At 41.7% G+C, this 17,487-nt stretch overlaps 4 protein-coding genes across 4 annotated transcripts; 3 read left to right on the forward strand and 1 right to left on the reverse strand.

Moving 5' to 3' along the window:
- Positions 1-691: 691 nt before the first annotated feature.
- Positions 692-1,660, reverse strand: LOC117057667 (olfactory receptor 6M1-like). The gene has a single exon (XM_033168506.1). It carries the CDS (start codon positions 1,658-1,660, stop codon positions 692-694), a length of 969 nt encoding a protein of 322 aa, XP_033024397.1.
- A 5,486-nt stretch (positions 1,661-7,146) lies between these two features.
- On the forward strand, positions 7,147-8,085 carry LOC117057668 (olfactory receptor 14I1-like). Its single transcript, XM_033168507.1, has one exon. The coding sequence runs from the start codon at positions 7,147-7,149 to the stop codon at positions 8,083-8,085; it is 939 nt and encodes a 312-aa protein (XP_033024398.1).
- Positions 8,086-9,548: 1,463 nt separating this feature from the next.
- LOC117057669 (olfactory receptor 6M1-like) lies at positions 9,549-10,292 on the forward strand. Its single transcript, XM_033168508.1, has one exon. The coding sequence runs from the start codon at positions 9,549-9,551 to the stop codon at positions 10,290-10,292; it is 744 nt and encodes a 247-aa protein (XP_033024399.1).
- Positions 10,293-14,177: 3,885 nt separating this feature from the next.
- Positions 14,178-15,116, forward strand: LOC117057670 (olfactory receptor 14I1-like). Its single transcript, XM_033168509.1, has one exon. The coding sequence runs from the start codon at positions 14,178-14,180 to the stop codon at positions 15,114-15,116; it is 939 nt and encodes a 312-aa protein (XP_033024400.1).
- The last annotated feature ends 2,371 nt before the right edge of the window (positions 15,117-17,487 follow it).

The raw sequence follows: 17,487 nt of genomic DNA on the forward strand, positions 1-17,487 counted from the left end.
GCTGCGCTGCCAGAGCACAATTTCTGTTTTTATCCTGAAGCAAAGTTCTTAACCTGAAGTGTTATTTCTGGGTTAGCAGAGTTTGTAACCTGAAGCGTATGTAACTCGAGGTACCACTGTATTGGGAAACCAAGTGCATTCATTATGATATTTCACCCCATCTCCAGAACTTATATGAATTGAAAAGAAGCTGTGAAGAAATGAATTATTTCAACATTTTTACATTGTTTATGGCTTTATTTAAGACTAAAACACCATTTCCAGCTATTAAAGAATGTTTTGGTACTCTGGATATTAAAAAGTGCAGAAGAAAGCAATTACGGAAGTATGACAATGTCCACAAAAATGATAACTCAATCATAAATATTGGTCTTTCTGATGACATGTTATTGATCATAGTTGGGACTAAAATTCCAGTCTTCTCATTTTGTGAGGGCTAGGTCTCTGTCTGATGGTGCTAGTGACCCCAGAAGTGAGAGCTGGCTTGTACATAATGTGCTTGCATCAAATTGGTGCTCTGTTAGCAGCAGCTAAGGAAGCAGAACCTAAAATTCTGATATTTAATATCCAAAGCGCTTTTGCAGTGCCTTCTCCTCTAACAAGTACTTCAGAAAGCATGACATTTGACAAGTCTTAACAGAAAGGTTCTAAGGTAAGTTAGGAACATGAGTGAAAAAGAAGCAGGAGGTGTCTAATCAACAGTTTTCCTAAATATTGCACCAATTTTCTTCACTGCATCTTTCAGCACATCCTTGACCACTTTGTTTCTAAAGCTATAGATAAGTGGATTAAGGAATGGAGTTACCACAGAGTTGAACACAGTGGCCACCTTATTAAAATCCATAGAAGAGCTTCCATGTGGTCTGACATAGATGAATATGGAGCTGCCATAATAGAGGGTGGCCACAGTGATATGGGAGCTGAATGTGCTGAAGGCTTTCCTCCTGCCTTGCGCTGAAGGCATCCTGACCACAGTGAACATGATGCTCAGGTAGGAGACAGCTGTCACAGAGACGGAACTTAGGAGTGTGAAACAGGAAGAGGAAAATTCTACGGTTTCAATCAGAGTGGTGTCTGCACAGACCAACTTTAACAAGGGGCCAGTATCACAGAAGAAATGATCAATGACATTGGGGCCACAATAAGGAAGGCCTGTCTTGAAAACGGCACTAATTGCAACACAAAAGAAACTTCCAAACCAGCAGGAAAGCATCATCAGCATGCAGACCTGGTTACTCATGATGGCTGTGTAGCGCAGTGGGTTGCAGATGGCCAAGTAGCGATCCACAGACATGATTCCTAATAGGAGAACTTCTGTGGTCCCACAAAGGAAGTACAGTGTTAGCTGAACAGCACATCCAAAGAAGGAGATGGTTTTTTTCTTTGTGATGAGAAGGCTGAGCATCTTAGGTGTGACAGTGGTGGTGATGATCATCTCCAACCAGGCAAGGTTGCTGAGAAAATAGTACATGGGGGTGTGAAGGCGGGCGTCAAGGCGGATTATGAGGATGATCAGACCATTGCCAATTATTGACAACACATATATGACCAGGAAGATGCAGAACAATGGCAGCTGCATCTTCTGCAGACTAGAGAATCCAACCAGCACGAACTCTGTCACAACTGTTCCTGAGATATTTTCTTTTTCATTCAGGATCATTGTGCCATCATTGAACTGTAACCAAAAGACCCCGACGAAAGAAACAACAATGTGACATTACTACTACGTATTATAAAGTTGAGACTAAACCATTGTATATATTGAATGTGTCAATGTTAGCCTTTTGGTCTGATTTATAATAATAGTTCTAGTGCTGCTTTAGCTAATTATATCCTTGTTGATGAGGAATTTTAAATTGTTTAAGTATTTGGTTTTTGAAAATTGCCTGGAGAGCTATAGTTATGGTGTGACTTAGGAATAGAGCAATACCGTAAAAACAGACAAACAAACAAGTAGAAAGGAGAAATAATGATTCAAATAATCTGAGCCATAAAGTTGTGATTAAAATTATTAAATAAATAAAACCTTTTCTGTAACATTCTAGTTTCAAAGTTCTGGATTATCTGAGGGAACATCTTACTTCACTGCTGTCATTTGTGGGAATCCCCTCCCTAGTCAAGACTAGCATGTGAGTGCTAAACTAGAAAGAGGATTGTGACAAACATCTAAAGGGAGTCTCTATACTGGTTAAATGGGTAACAAAGTACCAAATATGGTTCACTGTTAATAAGGGAGAGGTGATGCACTTTGAGACAAAAAGCCCTGACGGCACACATATACTCAATGGGGTCATAGCAGGGAATGACTGACCAATAAAGATAAGGGTTAAGGTAAAGGATTCCTGGACGGTTAAGTCCAGTCAAAGGCGACTATGGGGTTGCGGCGCTCATCTCTCTTTCAGGCTGAGGGAGCTGGTGTTTGTCCACAGACAGCTTTCCAGGTCATGTGGCCAGCATAACTAAACCACTTCTGGTGCAATGGAACACCATGAAGGAAACCAGAGCACACGGAAATGCCATTTACCTTCCTACCTATTTATCTACTTGCACTGGCATGCTTTTGAACTGCTAAGTTGGCAGGAGCTGGGATAAAGCAATGGGAGCTCACTCTATCACAGGGATTCAGACCGCCAACCTTTGGATCAGCAAGCCCAAGATAACCTGCACTCATCCTGATAGCTCAATGGGTACATTGACTTAGTGAGGAGCAGCTGAGAGAAAGTCAAATCCTATATGAGGGATCAGTAAGGAAAGGGATTTAAAATAAACCCACCAATTTTGTAATGGTTCAAAAATATTTATAGTGCAACCACATTCGGAATACTGTGTACAGTGTTGGTTGCCATACTTCGAAAAGTATATCGTAGAAAGGGGGGGCAACCAAAATGAACACAGAGCTGGAGCAAATTCCCTTCAAGGAAAGGTTATACTGCTGTGGCTTTTTAGTTGGAAAAAGGGGTAAAAAAGAGAATTCTTCTCCCTCCCTCATAATACTAGATCTTGATGCCAGCCAGTGAATGGTGGAAGAATCGGGACAGCTAAAAAGCTTTCACACAGAAAGTTGTTAGTAATCTATGGAAGTCTGCAACCACAAAATGTGGTGGTGGTCACCAATTTGGATGTCTTTAGGGTGGTTAGACAAACTTGATAAGCCCCTATTGTATCCCTCCCTACTCTTAGCTATATAAACATAAGGTTAACGGCATTTAGTCATATGTTACTCCAGTGAACCCTACAAAACTAAAACATTTCACACAAGATAATATTCCTCACAGATGATTGGAACAAAATGACACTGAATTCATACCATGCACACAGATGCCATTAATGGATAACAAGAAAATGAAATATTTCTTTTTTTCTTTTTGCTTGTACCTGATGTAAAGATGGAGAAAACGTTGTTTCCCTCATTTGACAGCACTTATCTAAGTAGCCACTTTTTGGGGGGTGGGTGGTGGGGTTTGAAGGAAACAAAAAGAGTTGTCTGAGCTTTAGGATATTAAGCAGGTAATTAAATAGCAGAATCTTAACTCCGGGCTATCAGGCGTCAGAAGATGTGATGTGGCAGTCAGTAGGAATGTTGGTATTCATTTGGAGACTCCATGGAAGCAGAAATCTTTGAAGATTATAAAACCAAAGGAAAAGGGAAAGCAAAGGGGGAGAGAGAAATCTAAGTATTTCAGTCCTCATGTTCTCTTCTAGAGGGATAAACTTTCTCTGTAATTGTTATTTTGTGTATGTGTGTGTGTTTGTTGGGGATGTCTGCAGTGTTTAGTATTATCTATTGAGCTTGGGGATATGCACACTTGGGGCATTACTCCTGCAACATAAGAAAACACAAGAATTCCAAAATGGAAAGTTACATTGTCTCATCAGTATAATTTGGTTTTCACTGTGAAACATGCATTCTCCTTATCCACACACAGTTTATAACTAATTAAATTAAAATAGTAATAAAACTTTCCAAAGATGCATAAGTATATTCAAAAAATCTTCAGAGAGTCATTCTGTGAAATAATATCTGACTTCTTATGTTGTGTGACAAATGCGTTTTTTCGGGGGGGGGGGGGGAATTCAGCTCAGCACTACAAATTACCTTTGTAGTACATATTGTCTTTTTGCTACTTTTTTGCTTTCCTTATTTTTTTTTGGGGGGGGGGAGCACATTTGCCTGCCCCAGCTAATTTCTTTAACAATTTAAATTAACTTCTGTTCCTGAAAATCACTGATACATTGTAAACTGAAGGGGGCACTGTGGGATTGCTAAGCAACTTAAGCTATTTGAGTTCAGAAATAGCTACTGCGGACAATATTCTGTGAGCTGTAAGTGTTAAGTGTATGGCAATGTATATTTTGCAGTCAATTGCTTTATTTTATTGTTCCACTCTTGTCTCTTATCTTGTGGTGCAATTCAAATGTCTGATGCACATTTGTGTCTCCTGTACAAGGGGAAGCAGGTGAGCTTTTTCAAAAAGTTGAGTACTACTCATACACAGTACTCTTCATCAAGAGCAAAATAATGGAATGGCGTGTCAAGTTCCAAGCCACAAGTTCCAAGCCACCTGAGCCACAAAGATCCCAGGAGAACAATAAAGCACATGGACACAAAGTATTTTGGATTATGGGTTCAAATAGGCCACAACTTTATTGGTTACAAATGTGAGCAGTTTGGCTTAGGCCAGTGATGGAGAGAAAGAGAGGGTGCCAGCTGGCTGTGCCATGGTTAAATGTACCCGCGGCCACACCCACACAGAGTTCTGATTGGTTGGGGCTGTCCAACAAGGGCAGAACCCCAGCAACAACAACATGGCTGGCATGATGCAGGGTGGAGGCAGCAACCCTCTGCCCCCTAAACTGGCATACCATAGTGACCTGCCTGCCCGGCCGCAATGCCGCCCACCGTGAAAGGTGAGCGGACTTGTGACACATCACTCTGGGCAGTTCACAGTTGCATAGTTTTTAAAATGTTCCCAGGAAGCAAACGGACATCATAATAGCCAGTCTGTACCTGAAGAAAGATGGCTGCCTACATTGATATCTGTATCTATAACTATTGTATTTGTTATGACGTGGTCACTGGAAGCATTTTATATGACTTTTTTACCCACATGACAGTCACATTACTAGCTGCTTTGAACATTTTAAAAGAAATAAGGCAGACTCTGCATCAGCTTATAAATACATAAATGCTTAGATATGCAAAGCCGGTGTGGTATAGTGGTTAAGAGCAGTAGGCTTGTAATCTGGTGAACCAGGTTTGCGTCTCTGCTCCTCCACATGCAGCTGCTGGGTGACCTTGGACTAGTCACACTTCTTTGAAGTCTCTCAGCCCCACCCACCTCGCAGAGTGTTTGTTGTGGGGGAGGAAGGGAAAGGAGAATGTTAGCCGCTTTGAGACTCCTTCGGATAGTAATGAAGCAGGATATCAAATCCAAACTCCTCCTCCTCCTCCTCCTCTTCTTCTTCTTCTTCTTCTTCTTCTTCTTCTTCTTCTTCTTCTTCTTCTCAGATTCATCTCCATATCTCTGCTGCAATCCGCACATGGGACCCAGAGGGAAAAAATGTTTAAGCTCATTTCAAAATGTAGAGCGAACTAAAATTCTCTGCCCTTGCTAATTCAGGCAAAACGTGCATGTAATATTTATTTGATTACATTTCTGACAAAATCAGAAGGAGCAATAATGAGGGTGAAATTATTGTTATGAAAGTTATTGTTTGGACACATGGGAGCAATTTGTCAAAGTACCAAAGTGCACACTCAATTAACTTCCTTTCTACATGCGCATCTTTAAAAAACCAGTTTAGAAAGGAGCTGCTACACAATATTCAGTCAGATCTGAAAAGAAGATGAAAGACTCTCAGATGACCCAAGGGGTGTATGACCAGTCATAACCTAAAGCAGCTACCCCCCCAAAAAAATGCCATTTGCCCACATTGAGAGCCAGCTGCTCTTAAAGGGGCTAGGTAAGTTTTATTTTATTTTTTAAAATGTAAATTGAATACTGTGTACAGTGATAAAAGTCTGACACTTCCCCCCTCCTTATTCCTTGGCACACCACCTACATTTCTCTCTTATACAACAATGTAAGATTTGGCAGATTGAGCAAACAAGACCAATGGTGGGTCCAAAGCTCAAGAAGGCGGTTTCTGCAGGTGTTGTAGAGGGAAGTGGGGCAGATGGGGCTTGTCAACCTGGGAAGGTAGCCCATTTAGGAGAAGGAAAACTCCGATCCTAAACCTCTGCTGCCTTTCAGGATTTCTTCAGGAGATGAAAAAGCTAAGAAGTAAACAGTACACAAATCTGGAGTGCAGTTCCTTTGACAATTGGATGGCGGTTTGTATGCTATTAATAATTGTGTGTACCGTGATATAGTGAGCTCCTGTACTACTCTTCAGATATGTCTATGTGGTGCTATGATACAATGGTGCTGGATTCATATGAGAGTCCTCCATCTTCTAATGGGACCTGGCAGAATATTGAGTAGCAGTTCCTTGTTTATGAAAAAAACAACTGCTAAATGTGAAAAGAACCCACTGTTTAGTGACCTTTCTAGGGTGGGCAGAGAAACTGGAGCAAATGCGTCCACACAGCTTGTGGGAAGCATGGGAGGAAAGGTACCTGTATCTGCATCACCAATGAAAATAGTTGATCCACCCTGCCTTCTCAGGCTGCATTAAGTTTAATATTTCTTTGCATGTCCAGACAAACACCCCAAAGGAAGGCTATATGTGTATATTGTGTGCAAATAGTCTAGTAGTTTAACTGAGAACCCTGAATCATTGGGACCTATAGCTTGGTGGTGAACTTCTATGACATACATGTGCCTGCATGTTGGCTTCTCTTTCTGATGTCACACTCAATGCATAGATGTCAGGAGAATAGATTATGGATATAGTCAGACCTTGCCCTGAACACATTTGCAACAGATATAGAGGCTCAATGAGTGGAAAGGGATTCTCTCATGACAATACAGAAGGGTCAGACAGCCTAACATCATATGTCTTCATTACATATTTCAGCAAAGAAATATCATCTTTGTTTGATTATTATACAGAAGGAGTCCTGCTTAAATTAAACCGCTTACTCAATATTTCTTCTTATCTTATTCTGGTACAGGTAATATGTGAATATGCCCAGTGAAAAAAATGCACAATCTTACCTCCATGTCTACATTTCTGCTGCTGGGATTCTCAGACATTCGAGAACTGCAGATCTTGCACTTCTTTGTGTTCCTAGCATTGTACATTATAGCAATCATAGGGAATCTCCTCATTGTTGTTGCAATTGTCCTTGATCACCACCTTCACACACCCATGTACTTCTTTCTACTGAATTTGGCTCTGCTGGACATTGGAACAATTTCCGTCATAGTACCCAAATCAATAGTTCTTTCCCTCCTAAACAGCAGGTTTATTTCTTACTTTGGATGTGTTGCTCAAGTTTTCTTTGTTATGTTATTTGGAACATCAGATTTTGCTCTCCTAACTGTAATGGCACATGATCGCTATGTTGCTATTTGCAACCCATTACAATATGAGTCACTAATGCACAAAGCAGCCTGTATTCGTATGGTAGTGATTGTGTGGACTATTTGTGTTTTATATGCTATGTTACATACTGGGAGCACCTTTGCAAATACCTTCTGTTCTAATGCTGTTAATCAGTTCTTCTGTGAAATCCCATCACTACTGAAGCTCTCCTGCTCTAACTTCTACCTGGTTGAAGTTGGGCTTCTTGTTCTAAGCTGTGGTATAGCACTAGGTTGTTTTGTTTTCATCATCCTAACATATATGCAGATCTTTTCTACAGTGCTAAAAATCCCCTCTGTTCGTGGAAAGAAAAAAGCCCTCTCCACATGCCTTCCTCACCTCACTGTTGTCACTGTGTTTCTTTTAAGTGGGGTGTTTGCCTATGCAAGGCCTCCTAGTGATTCTTCTTCTGATCTAGATATAGTTGTGTCTGTGATGTACACCATAATTCCTCCCATATTGAATCCATTCATCTACAGCATGAGAAACAAGGAAATCAAGACTGCTTTGTGGAAACTCTTAAATTTTGGGAAATCTTCTAAAGTTTTCTCCTGAGTTGTTCTGTGAATATGGGATTCTGTGCTCTTCTGTATGTGAATGGTTTCCTTTAAATAAAGTGCCATACACATTTCAGTAACCAGCAAACAGTACTTCTATCACATACGTTACCCTCTGCCTCCTCTAGCTTACATTGAGTTTCTTTCATCCATCATTTTTCATATCCATAGTTCGACTACATTCAACCTAATATCAGCTGAGTTCTAATCTATGCAGAAATCAACATGGCATTCTAATATTGTCTGAACTTTATTGATTAGGTTCCTTTTCTAAACACTGGCGTAGGCCTTGTCCCTTGCTACTACTAACAACAATGGGTGAGAATTTCATCTCAGCTCTCATTTTAAACTGAATCTATCAAATTCACACTTTCAATATGCGAACGTAACCACAAATTCAGTTCTCTGAATTTTCCTATGAAGTTTGCCCATAAGCCAATGTTTAGAAAAATCCACATATTCAGGGAATTTATGTAAATAAATGGATATATTAGTGAACCTAACACAAAAATACTTGAAAAATGTGTGCATTAGTAGAAACTGCATGTACATATATTTATTAGAAGATGTGCACACGAAAATGCTGAGAAAATGTCATGAGGATATAGACAAAAGGCTCTTATGCCTGCTAATGGAAATTCACTCGGATATAACTGCCAGAGTGAAATTTGGACCCCTTGGCGCTCTCTCCTGTCCCTTTCCTCTGGCTAGAGGCATTAAACAAGGCTGCCTTTGGGCTCCTTTTCTCTTTAATTTTTACATAAATGATATAACAACAGCTATCAAATCCCTTAACCAACCTGCCCCTTCTTTGGAACAAGCAAAAATACCCATCTTACTATATGCCGACGACATGGCAGTTCTCTCGCTAACAAAGTTGAGACTCAACAACATGATGAGAGGGTTCATGCAATTTTGTGAAGAAAACTTCCTAAAAATTAATTTTTCTAAAACTAAAATTATCCCCTTAGTCATGATAAAACCCAAACCATTGTGGAACCTCGCAGGCCACACCATTGATCAATGCTTGGTCTTTAAATACCTGGGCATTACTTTCCATCACAGATCATCTTGGACAGCCCACTTAAACACAACCATGCTGGCTGCTCAGCAAACCGTGGGTGCTTTGGTGAAATTCTGCCCGCTGGTGGTGCCAATCAGAAAGATCTACCTCAGTAAAATACCCTCAAAGTTGCTATACGGGGTGGAAATATGGAGGATACACTCATACCTCGGGTGGCGAATGCTGCAGGTTGCATGTTTTCAGGTTGTGGACCACACCAAACCTGGAAGTACCAGAATGGGTTACTTCTGGGTTTCGACGCTTGCGCATGCACAGAAATGCAAAATGACATCACGCTGAATTGCATCACGCGCGTACACAACCCGCAGTGCCTCGTCTGTGTACGCCGCCTTCACCCCCTCATGTACTATTTTCTGAGCAACCTTGCCTGGTTGGAGATGATCATCACCACCACTGTCACACCTAAGATGCTCAGCCTTCTCATCACAAAGAAAAAAACCATCTCCTTCTTTGGATGTGCTGTTCAGCTAACACTGTACTTCCTTTGTGGGACCACAGAAGTTCTCCTATTAGGAATCATGTCTGTGGATCGCTACTTGGCCATCTGCAACCCACTGCGCTACACAGCCATCATGAGTAACCAGGTCTGCATGCTGATGATGCTTTCCTGCTGGTTTGGAAGTTTCTTTTGTGTTGCAATTAGTGCCGTTTTCAAGTCAGGCCTTCCTTATTGTGGCCCCAATGTCATTGATCATTTCTTCTGTGATACTGGCCCCTTGTTAAAGTTGGTCTGTGCAGACACCACTCTGGTTGAAACCGTAGAATTTTCCTCATCCTGTTTCACACTCCTGAGTTCCGTCTCTGTGACAGCTGTCTCCTACCTGAGCATCATGTTCACTGTGGTCAGGATGCCTTCAGCGCAAGGCAGGAGGAAAGCCTTCAGCACATTCAGCTCCCATATCACTGTGGCCACCCTCTATTATGGCAGCTCCATATTCATCTATGTCAGACCACCTGGAAGCTCTTCTATGGATTTTAATAAGGTGGCCACTGTGTTCAACTCTGTGGTAACTCCATTCCTTAATCCACTTATCTATAGCTTTAGAAACAAAGTGGTCAAGGATGTTTTGAAAGATGCAGTGAAGAAAATTGGTGCAATATTTAGGAAAACAGTCGATTAGACAACTCCTGCTTCTTTTTCACTCATGTTCCTAACTTACCTTAGAACCATCCAAAGAAGGAGATGGTTTTTTTCTTTGTGATGAGAAGGCTGAGCATCTTAGGTGTGACTGTGGTGGTGATGATCATCTCCAACCAGGCAAGGTTGCTAAGAAAATAGTACATGGGGGTATGGAGGCGGGCGTCGAGGCGGATTATGAGGATGATCAGACCATTACCAATTATTGACAACACATATATGACCAGAAAGAGGCAGAACAATGGCAGCTGCATCTTCTGCAGACTAGAGAATCCAATCAGCACGAACTCTGTCACAACTGTACACAGTACTCTTCATCAAGAGCAAAATAATGGAATGGCGTGTCAAGTTCCAAGCCACAAGTTCCAAGCCAACTGAGCCACAAAGATCCCAGGAGAACAATAAAGCACATGGACACAAAGTATTTTGGATTATGGGTTCAAATAGGCCACAACTTTATTGGTTACAAATGTGAGCAGTTTGGCTTAGGCCAGTGATGGAGAGAAAGAGAGGGTGCCAGCTGGCTGTGCCATGGTTAAATGTACCCGTGGCCACACCCACACAGAGTTCTGATTGGTTGGGGCTGTCCAACAAGGGCAGAACCCCAGCAACAACAACACAGCTGGCATGATGCAGGGTGGAGGCAGCAACCCTCTGCCCCCTAAACTGGCATACCATAGTGACCTGCCTGCCCGGCCACAACGCTGCCCACCGTGAAAGGTGAGCGGACTTGTGACACATCACTCTGGGCAGTTCACAGTTGCATAGTTTTTAAAATGTTCCCAGGAAGCAAACGGACATCATAATAGCCAGTCTGTACCTGAAGAAAGATGGCTGCCTACATTGATATCTGTATCTATAACTATTGTATTTGTTATGACGTGGTCACTGGAAGCATTTTATATGACTTTTTTACCCACATGACAGTCACATTACTAGCTGCTTTGAACATTTTAAAAGAAATAAGGCAGACTCTGCATCAGCTTATAAATACATAAATGCTTAGATATGCAAAGCCGGTGTGTTATAGTGGTTAAGAGCGGTAGGCTTGTAATCTGGTGAACCAGGTTTGCGTCTCTGCTCCTCCACATGCAGTTGCTGGGTGACCTTGGACTAGTCACACTTCTTTGAAGTCTCTCAGCCCCACCCACCTCGCAGAGTGTTTGTTGTGGGGGAGGAAGGGAAAGGAGAATGTTAGCTGCTTTGAGACTCTTTCAGATAGAAATGAAGCAGGATATCAAATCCAAACTACTTCTTCTTCTTCTTCTTCTTCTTCTTCTTCTTCTTCTTCTTCTTCTTCTTCTTCTTCTTCTTCTCAGATTCATCTCCATATCTCTGCTGCAATCCACACATGGGACCCAGAGGGACAAAATGTTTAAGCTCATTTCAAAATGTAGAGCGAACTAAAATTCTCTGCCCTTGCTAATTCAGGCAAAACGTGCATGTAATATTTATTTGATTACGTTTCTGACAAAATCAGAAGGAGCAATAATGAGGGTGAAAGTTATTGTTACGGAAGTTATTGTTTGGACACATGGGAGCAATTTGTCAAAGTACCAAAGTGCACATTCAATTAACTTCCTTTCTACATGCGCATCTTTAAAAAACCAGTTTAGAAAGGAGCTGCTACACAATATTCAGTCAGATCTGAAAAGAAGATGAAAGACTCTCAGATGACCCAAGGGGTGTATGACCAGTCATAACCTAAAGCAGCTACCCCCCCCCCAAAAAAAATGTCATTTACCCACATTGAGAGCCAGCTGCTCTTAAAGGGGCTAGGTAAGTTTTATTTTATTTTTTAAAATGTAAATTGAATACTGTGTACAGTGATAAAAGTCTGACACTTCCCCCCTCCTTATTCCTTGGCACACCACCTACATTTCTCTCTTACACAACAACCTTCCCTTTGACATTTCCCATTCACTGAAGTCAATGTCATTAGAGTTGAATAGCACAAGCGCTATGCATTAACTGGGGGCGGGGGCAGCACTATGTCTTTGTGAAACATCAAAGTGGGACTTCTAAGATGTGGAAGTAACATGTAAGCATCTTTGTACAGCTAACTGAGAAATCTGACCAAAAGAAAAATAATGGAATTGCAAGCAATTGTTGTTGTTTCGGTTAGGGAAAATGTGGTCTTACAACCAATTCAGCCTCCCACCATTACACTTCTCCCATGAGTAGACACTAGTGTGATAAATTATTTGTTTGCATCAGCTGGCTGCACCAGAACACATATCCAGTGTAGGCTAGCAGGAGGACCAGCAGGTCAGTTGGGGCTGCTCCAAGGCATTTTTCTGGCTGAGGCAACATATAAGTCAGCTGCCCCACTCAATTCCCTACTTAAAGACCAAGAATGAGGCAGCATCTTATGCCACACCAAAGGCTGGTTTAGTCACCACAACGCAGATCACATGACACACACTTGCTTTACTCTCCCAATTAGCAGCTATTTTTCTTATTTTCAAGCAAGTCACCTCCTCACCAAGGGGCTAACATTGGGTAAGACAGTTCCATAATTATTTCCTAAATACTAAGGCAGCTAAATACTAATGGGGTGCATGAGGTGTTAGGGGAGGGACAGTATCTCTGGTGGAGGATATGCCATGCTCCTTCTGGGGTAGTTTCTTGACCTTTGGTCCCCACCCTGCACTCAGCTCTCACCTGTGGCTCCTAGGAGTGGTCAGCATATCATGGTGGCCACAAACTGGGGACAGCTTTGCCTGGCCAGCTAAGCCAGGTGAGGGTAGCCAATGGGTCTCAATCCCTTGGTGAATTAAGGACTTCCCCTGCATGCAAAGATTTAGCGGATCTCAATCTGGCGGATTGAGCAAACATGACCAATGGTGGGTCCAAAGGTCAAGAAGGCGGTTTCTGCAGGTGTTGTAGAGGGAAGTGGGGCAGATGCGGCTTGTCAACCTGGGAAGGTAGCCCATTTAGGAGAAGGAAAACTCTGATCCTAAACCTCTGCTGCCTTGCAGGATTTCTTCAGGAGATGAAAAAGCTAAGAAGTAAACAGTACACAAATCTGGAGTGCAGTTCCTCTGACAATTGGATGGCGGTTTGCATGCTATTAATAATTGTGTGTACCGTGATATAGTGAGCTCCTGTACTTCAGATATGTGTATGTGGTGCTATGATACAATGGTGCTGCATTCATCTGAGAGTCCTCCATCTTCTAATGGGACCTGGCAGAATATTGAGTAGCAGTTCCTTGTTTATGAAAAAAACAACTGCTAAATGTGAAAAGAACTCACTGTTTAGTGACCTTTCCGGGGTGGGCAGAAAAACTGGAGCAAATGCGTCCACACAGCTTGTGGGAAGCATGGGAGGAAAGGTACCTGTATCTGCATCACCAATGAAAACAGTTGATCCACCCTGCCTTCTCAGGCTGCATTAAGTTTCATATTTCTTTGCATGTCCAGACAAACACCCAAAAGGAAGGCTATATGTGTATATTGTGTGCAAATAGTCTGGTAGTTTAACTGAGAACCCTGAATCATTGGGACCTATAGCTTGGTGGTGAACTTCTATGACGTACATGTGCCTGCATGTTGGCTTCTCTTTCTGATGTCCCTCTGAATGCATAGATGTCAGGAGAATAGATTATGGATATAGTCAGACCTTGCCCTGAACACATTTGCAACAGATATAGAGGCTCAATGAGTGGAAAGGGATTCTCTCATGACAATACAGAAGGGTCAGACAGCCTATCATTATATGTCTTCATTACATATTTCAGCAAAGAAATATCCGCTTTGTTTGATTATTATACAGAAGGAGTCCTGCTTAAATTAAACTGCTTACTCAATATTTCTTCTTATCTTATTCTGGTACAGGTAATATGTGAATATGCCCAGTGAAAAAAATGCACAATCTTACCTCCATGTCTACATTTCTGCTGCTGGGATTCTCAGACATTCGAGAACTGCAGATTTTGCACTTTTTTGTGTTCCTAGCATTATACATTATAGCAATCATAGGGAATCTCCTCATTGTTGTTGCAATTGTCCTTGATCACCACCTTCACACACCCATGTACTTCTTTCTACTGAATTTGGCTATGCTGGACATTGGAACAATTTCCGTCATGGTACCCAAATCAATAGTTCTTTCCCTCCTAAACAGCAGGTTTATTTCTTACTTTGGATGTGTTGCTCAAGTTTTCTTCTTTATGTTATTTGGAACATCAGATTTTGCTCTCCTAACTATAATGGCACATGACCGCTATGTTGCTATTTGCAACCCATTACAATATGAGTCAATAATGCACAAAGGAGCCTGTATTCGTATGGTAGTGATTGTGTGGACTATTTGTGTTTTATATGCTGTGTTACATACTGGGAGCACCTTTGCAAATACCTTCTGTTCTAATGCTGTTAATCAGTTCTTCTGTGAAATCCCATCACTACTGAAGCTCTCCTGCTCTAACTTCTACCTGGTTGAAGTTGGGCTTCTTGTTCTAAGCTGTGGTATAGCACTAGGTTGTTATGTTTTCATCATCCTAACATATATGCAGATCTTTTCTACAGTGCTAAAAATCCCCTCTGTTCGTGGAAAGAAAAAAGCCCTCTCCACATGCCTTCCTCACCTCACTGTTGTCACTCTGTTTCTTTTAAGTGGGGTGTTTGCCTATGCAAGGCCTCCTAGTGATTCTTCTTCTGATCTGGATATAGTTGTGTCTGTGATGTACACCATAATTCCTCCCATATTGAATCCATTCATCTACAGTATGAGAAACAAAGAAATCAAGACTGCTTTGTGGAAACTCTTAAATTTTGGGAAATCTTCTAAAGTTTTCTCCTGAGTTGTTCTGTGAAAATGGGATTCTGTGCTCTTCTGTATGTGAATGTTACGGGTGGGTAGCCGTGTTGGTCTGCCATAATTGAAACAAAATAGAAAATTCGTTTCCTTTAAATAAAGTGCCATACACATTTCAGTAACCAGCAAACAGTACTTCTATCACATACCTTACCCTCTGCCTCCTCCAGCTTACATTGAGTTTCTTTCATCCATCATTTTTCATATCCATAGTTCGACTACATTCAACCTAATATCAGCTGAGTTCCACTCTATGCAGAAATCAACATGGCATTCTAATATTGTCTGAACTTTATTGATTAGGTTCCTTTTCTAAACACTGGCGTAGGCCTCGTCCCTTGCTACTACCAATAACAATGGGTGAGAATTTCATCTCAACTCTCATTTTAAACTGATTCTATCATATTCACACTTTCAATCTGCGAACTTAACCACAAATTAAGTTCTCTGAATTTTCCTATGAAGTTTGCCCATAAGCCAATGTTTAAAAAAATCCACATATTCTGGGAATTTATGTAAATAAATGGATATATTAGTGAACCTAACACAAAAATGCTTGAAATATGTGTGCATTAGTAAAAACTGCACATAAATATATTTATTAGAAGATATGCACACTAAAATGCTGAGGAAATGTCATGAGGATACAGTCATACCTCGGGTTGCAAATACTGTGGGTTGCATGTTTTTGGGTTGCGGAGCACACCAAACCCGGAAGTACCAGAATGGGTTACTTCTGGGTTTCGGTGCTCATGCATGTGCAGAAACACAAAATGATGTCACACGCATGCACAGAAGTGCCGAATCATGTCACGCACATGTGCATGCGCAGATGCGGTGCTTCGGGTTGCAAACGTGCCTCCCGCACGGATCACGTTCACAACCTGAGGTATGACTGTATTTTTTTTTAACAGTGAATTGCTCCAAAAATTGAGAATTGAATTTATGGTTAGAAAAATGTGCAACTGAGATAGGACCTTTCTCTGGGAGCAAAGAGAGAATGTTTTTGGACAATGTCAAGTACTTTAAAAAGACTGGAACTTATTGCTAGTTTGTTTAGAGAAATGTGTTACTTCGCATTTTGTAACATTTTATTTTAAAACGTTTTTGCAGTAAAACTTTTTGGAATTCATTCTTATGGTGGAGCTTATTCACTTCTATGGTGCACAAGATCCAGATCAGGGATTTCCACTCTAATATCTCTAACAAGAGGTGCTGAGGAAACGGGAAGGCACATTCCTTTCTGTTTGTGGAGCTTTCTGACCTGCCAGCAATGGCAGTGTGGAGCAGCAGGAAGGCCGTAGTTTGACTTGGGAAGCCTCATACAGATCCCATGTCAACTTGGGGAAGTGCAGAACCCACCCTGCTGCGTCCCTCAAGGCACCCTGCTTTGGCTCAGGATGAATTTGGTATTTGTCTGAATTCAGTGCACACATCCTTAATATTAAATAATTCATGCTCTTTTACAAGACAAATATCACATAAATTGCAGGTCTCCAGCAGGATGGAAGACCCAGAGTGCTTCTACACAATACAGTGGGATTTTATTTCTTATTTCTTGGACAATAGCACAATTGGAGGTTACCAGAGTCTGAGTGATGGTAGCCAAGCTATCCATGTCCATTAAAGACTGTAATTGCGCACCAGCTGAAGCTTGGCATAAGCACTTCAAGCCACTGTCTCCTGATCCCAAGTGATTATGAACCTGCTCCTTTAAGGGGAGTGGAACACTATACAGGACAAACTGTTTTTTCCAACTCCCACACTCAGGACCCGTACACCCAGAACTCCATCTTAACTTCATTTAATTTCATTGTCTGGGCCCACATCAAAACTCTGGACACCAGTTCAGTACTTTACATGCCTCTCCTGGTACCGATGGAACAGAGAGAGAGAGTTGTGTGTCATCACTACATATTCTCTAGGGACTATTCATGGTGGGCCAGGAGCTGGCAATACCTGTTTTGTCTCAATAACCCCCATATCAATGCAGCCTTTGTTCCCTTAGCCCACCTCCAATCATAATAATACAATGTGGGGGTGGGGATGTTGGGGGGAGAGACAGATCCAGCCATCCCAGCCAGAACCACCCCATCTCTAACCAAGGAGCTTTCTCACAGCCCATTTCAAAGGCCCCATTGACACAGGAACCACCTGGACCTACCAATAGACATTGCTCTACTGCAGGTGTCCAGCCATGTCAGATGATGACTGAAAGCATGCTGGGACCCACAGCTAGCAGCGCCCTTCTGCAGTGACTGTACTATGCCTGGATGTCAGCCTGGGTGGTTTCTATGGCAATAGGACTTGGGGAATTGGTCATGAGGATGTCTGCTTGCGAGATATTTGGGATTCAT

This window comes from Lacerta agilis, chromosome 14 (genome assembly GCF_009819535.1).
Source record: "Lacerta agilis isolate rLacAgi1 chromosome 14, rLacAgi1.pri, whole genome shotgun sequence".
Classification (NCBI taxonomy): Eukaryota; Metazoa; Chordata; class Lepidosauria; order Squamata; family Lacertidae; genus Lacerta; species Lacerta agilis.

Excerpts from the sequence above, each read along its gene's own strand:
- LOC117057667 (XM_033168506.1), bottom strand. The coding sequence starts at position 1,660 with ATGATCCTGAATGAAAAAGAAAATATCTCAGGAACAGTTGTGACAGAG.
- LOC117057669 (XM_033168508.1), top strand. The coding sequence starts at position 9,549 with ATGATCATCACCACCACTGTCACACCTAAGATGCTCAGCCTTCTCATC.
- LOC117057670 (XM_033168509.1), top strand. The coding sequence starts at position 14,178 with ATGCACAATCTTACCTCCATGTCTACATTTCTGCTGCTGGGATTCTCA.
- LOC117057668 (XM_033168507.1), top strand. The coding sequence starts at position 7,147 with ATGCACAATCTTACCTCCATGTCTACATTTCTGCTGCTGGGATTCTCA.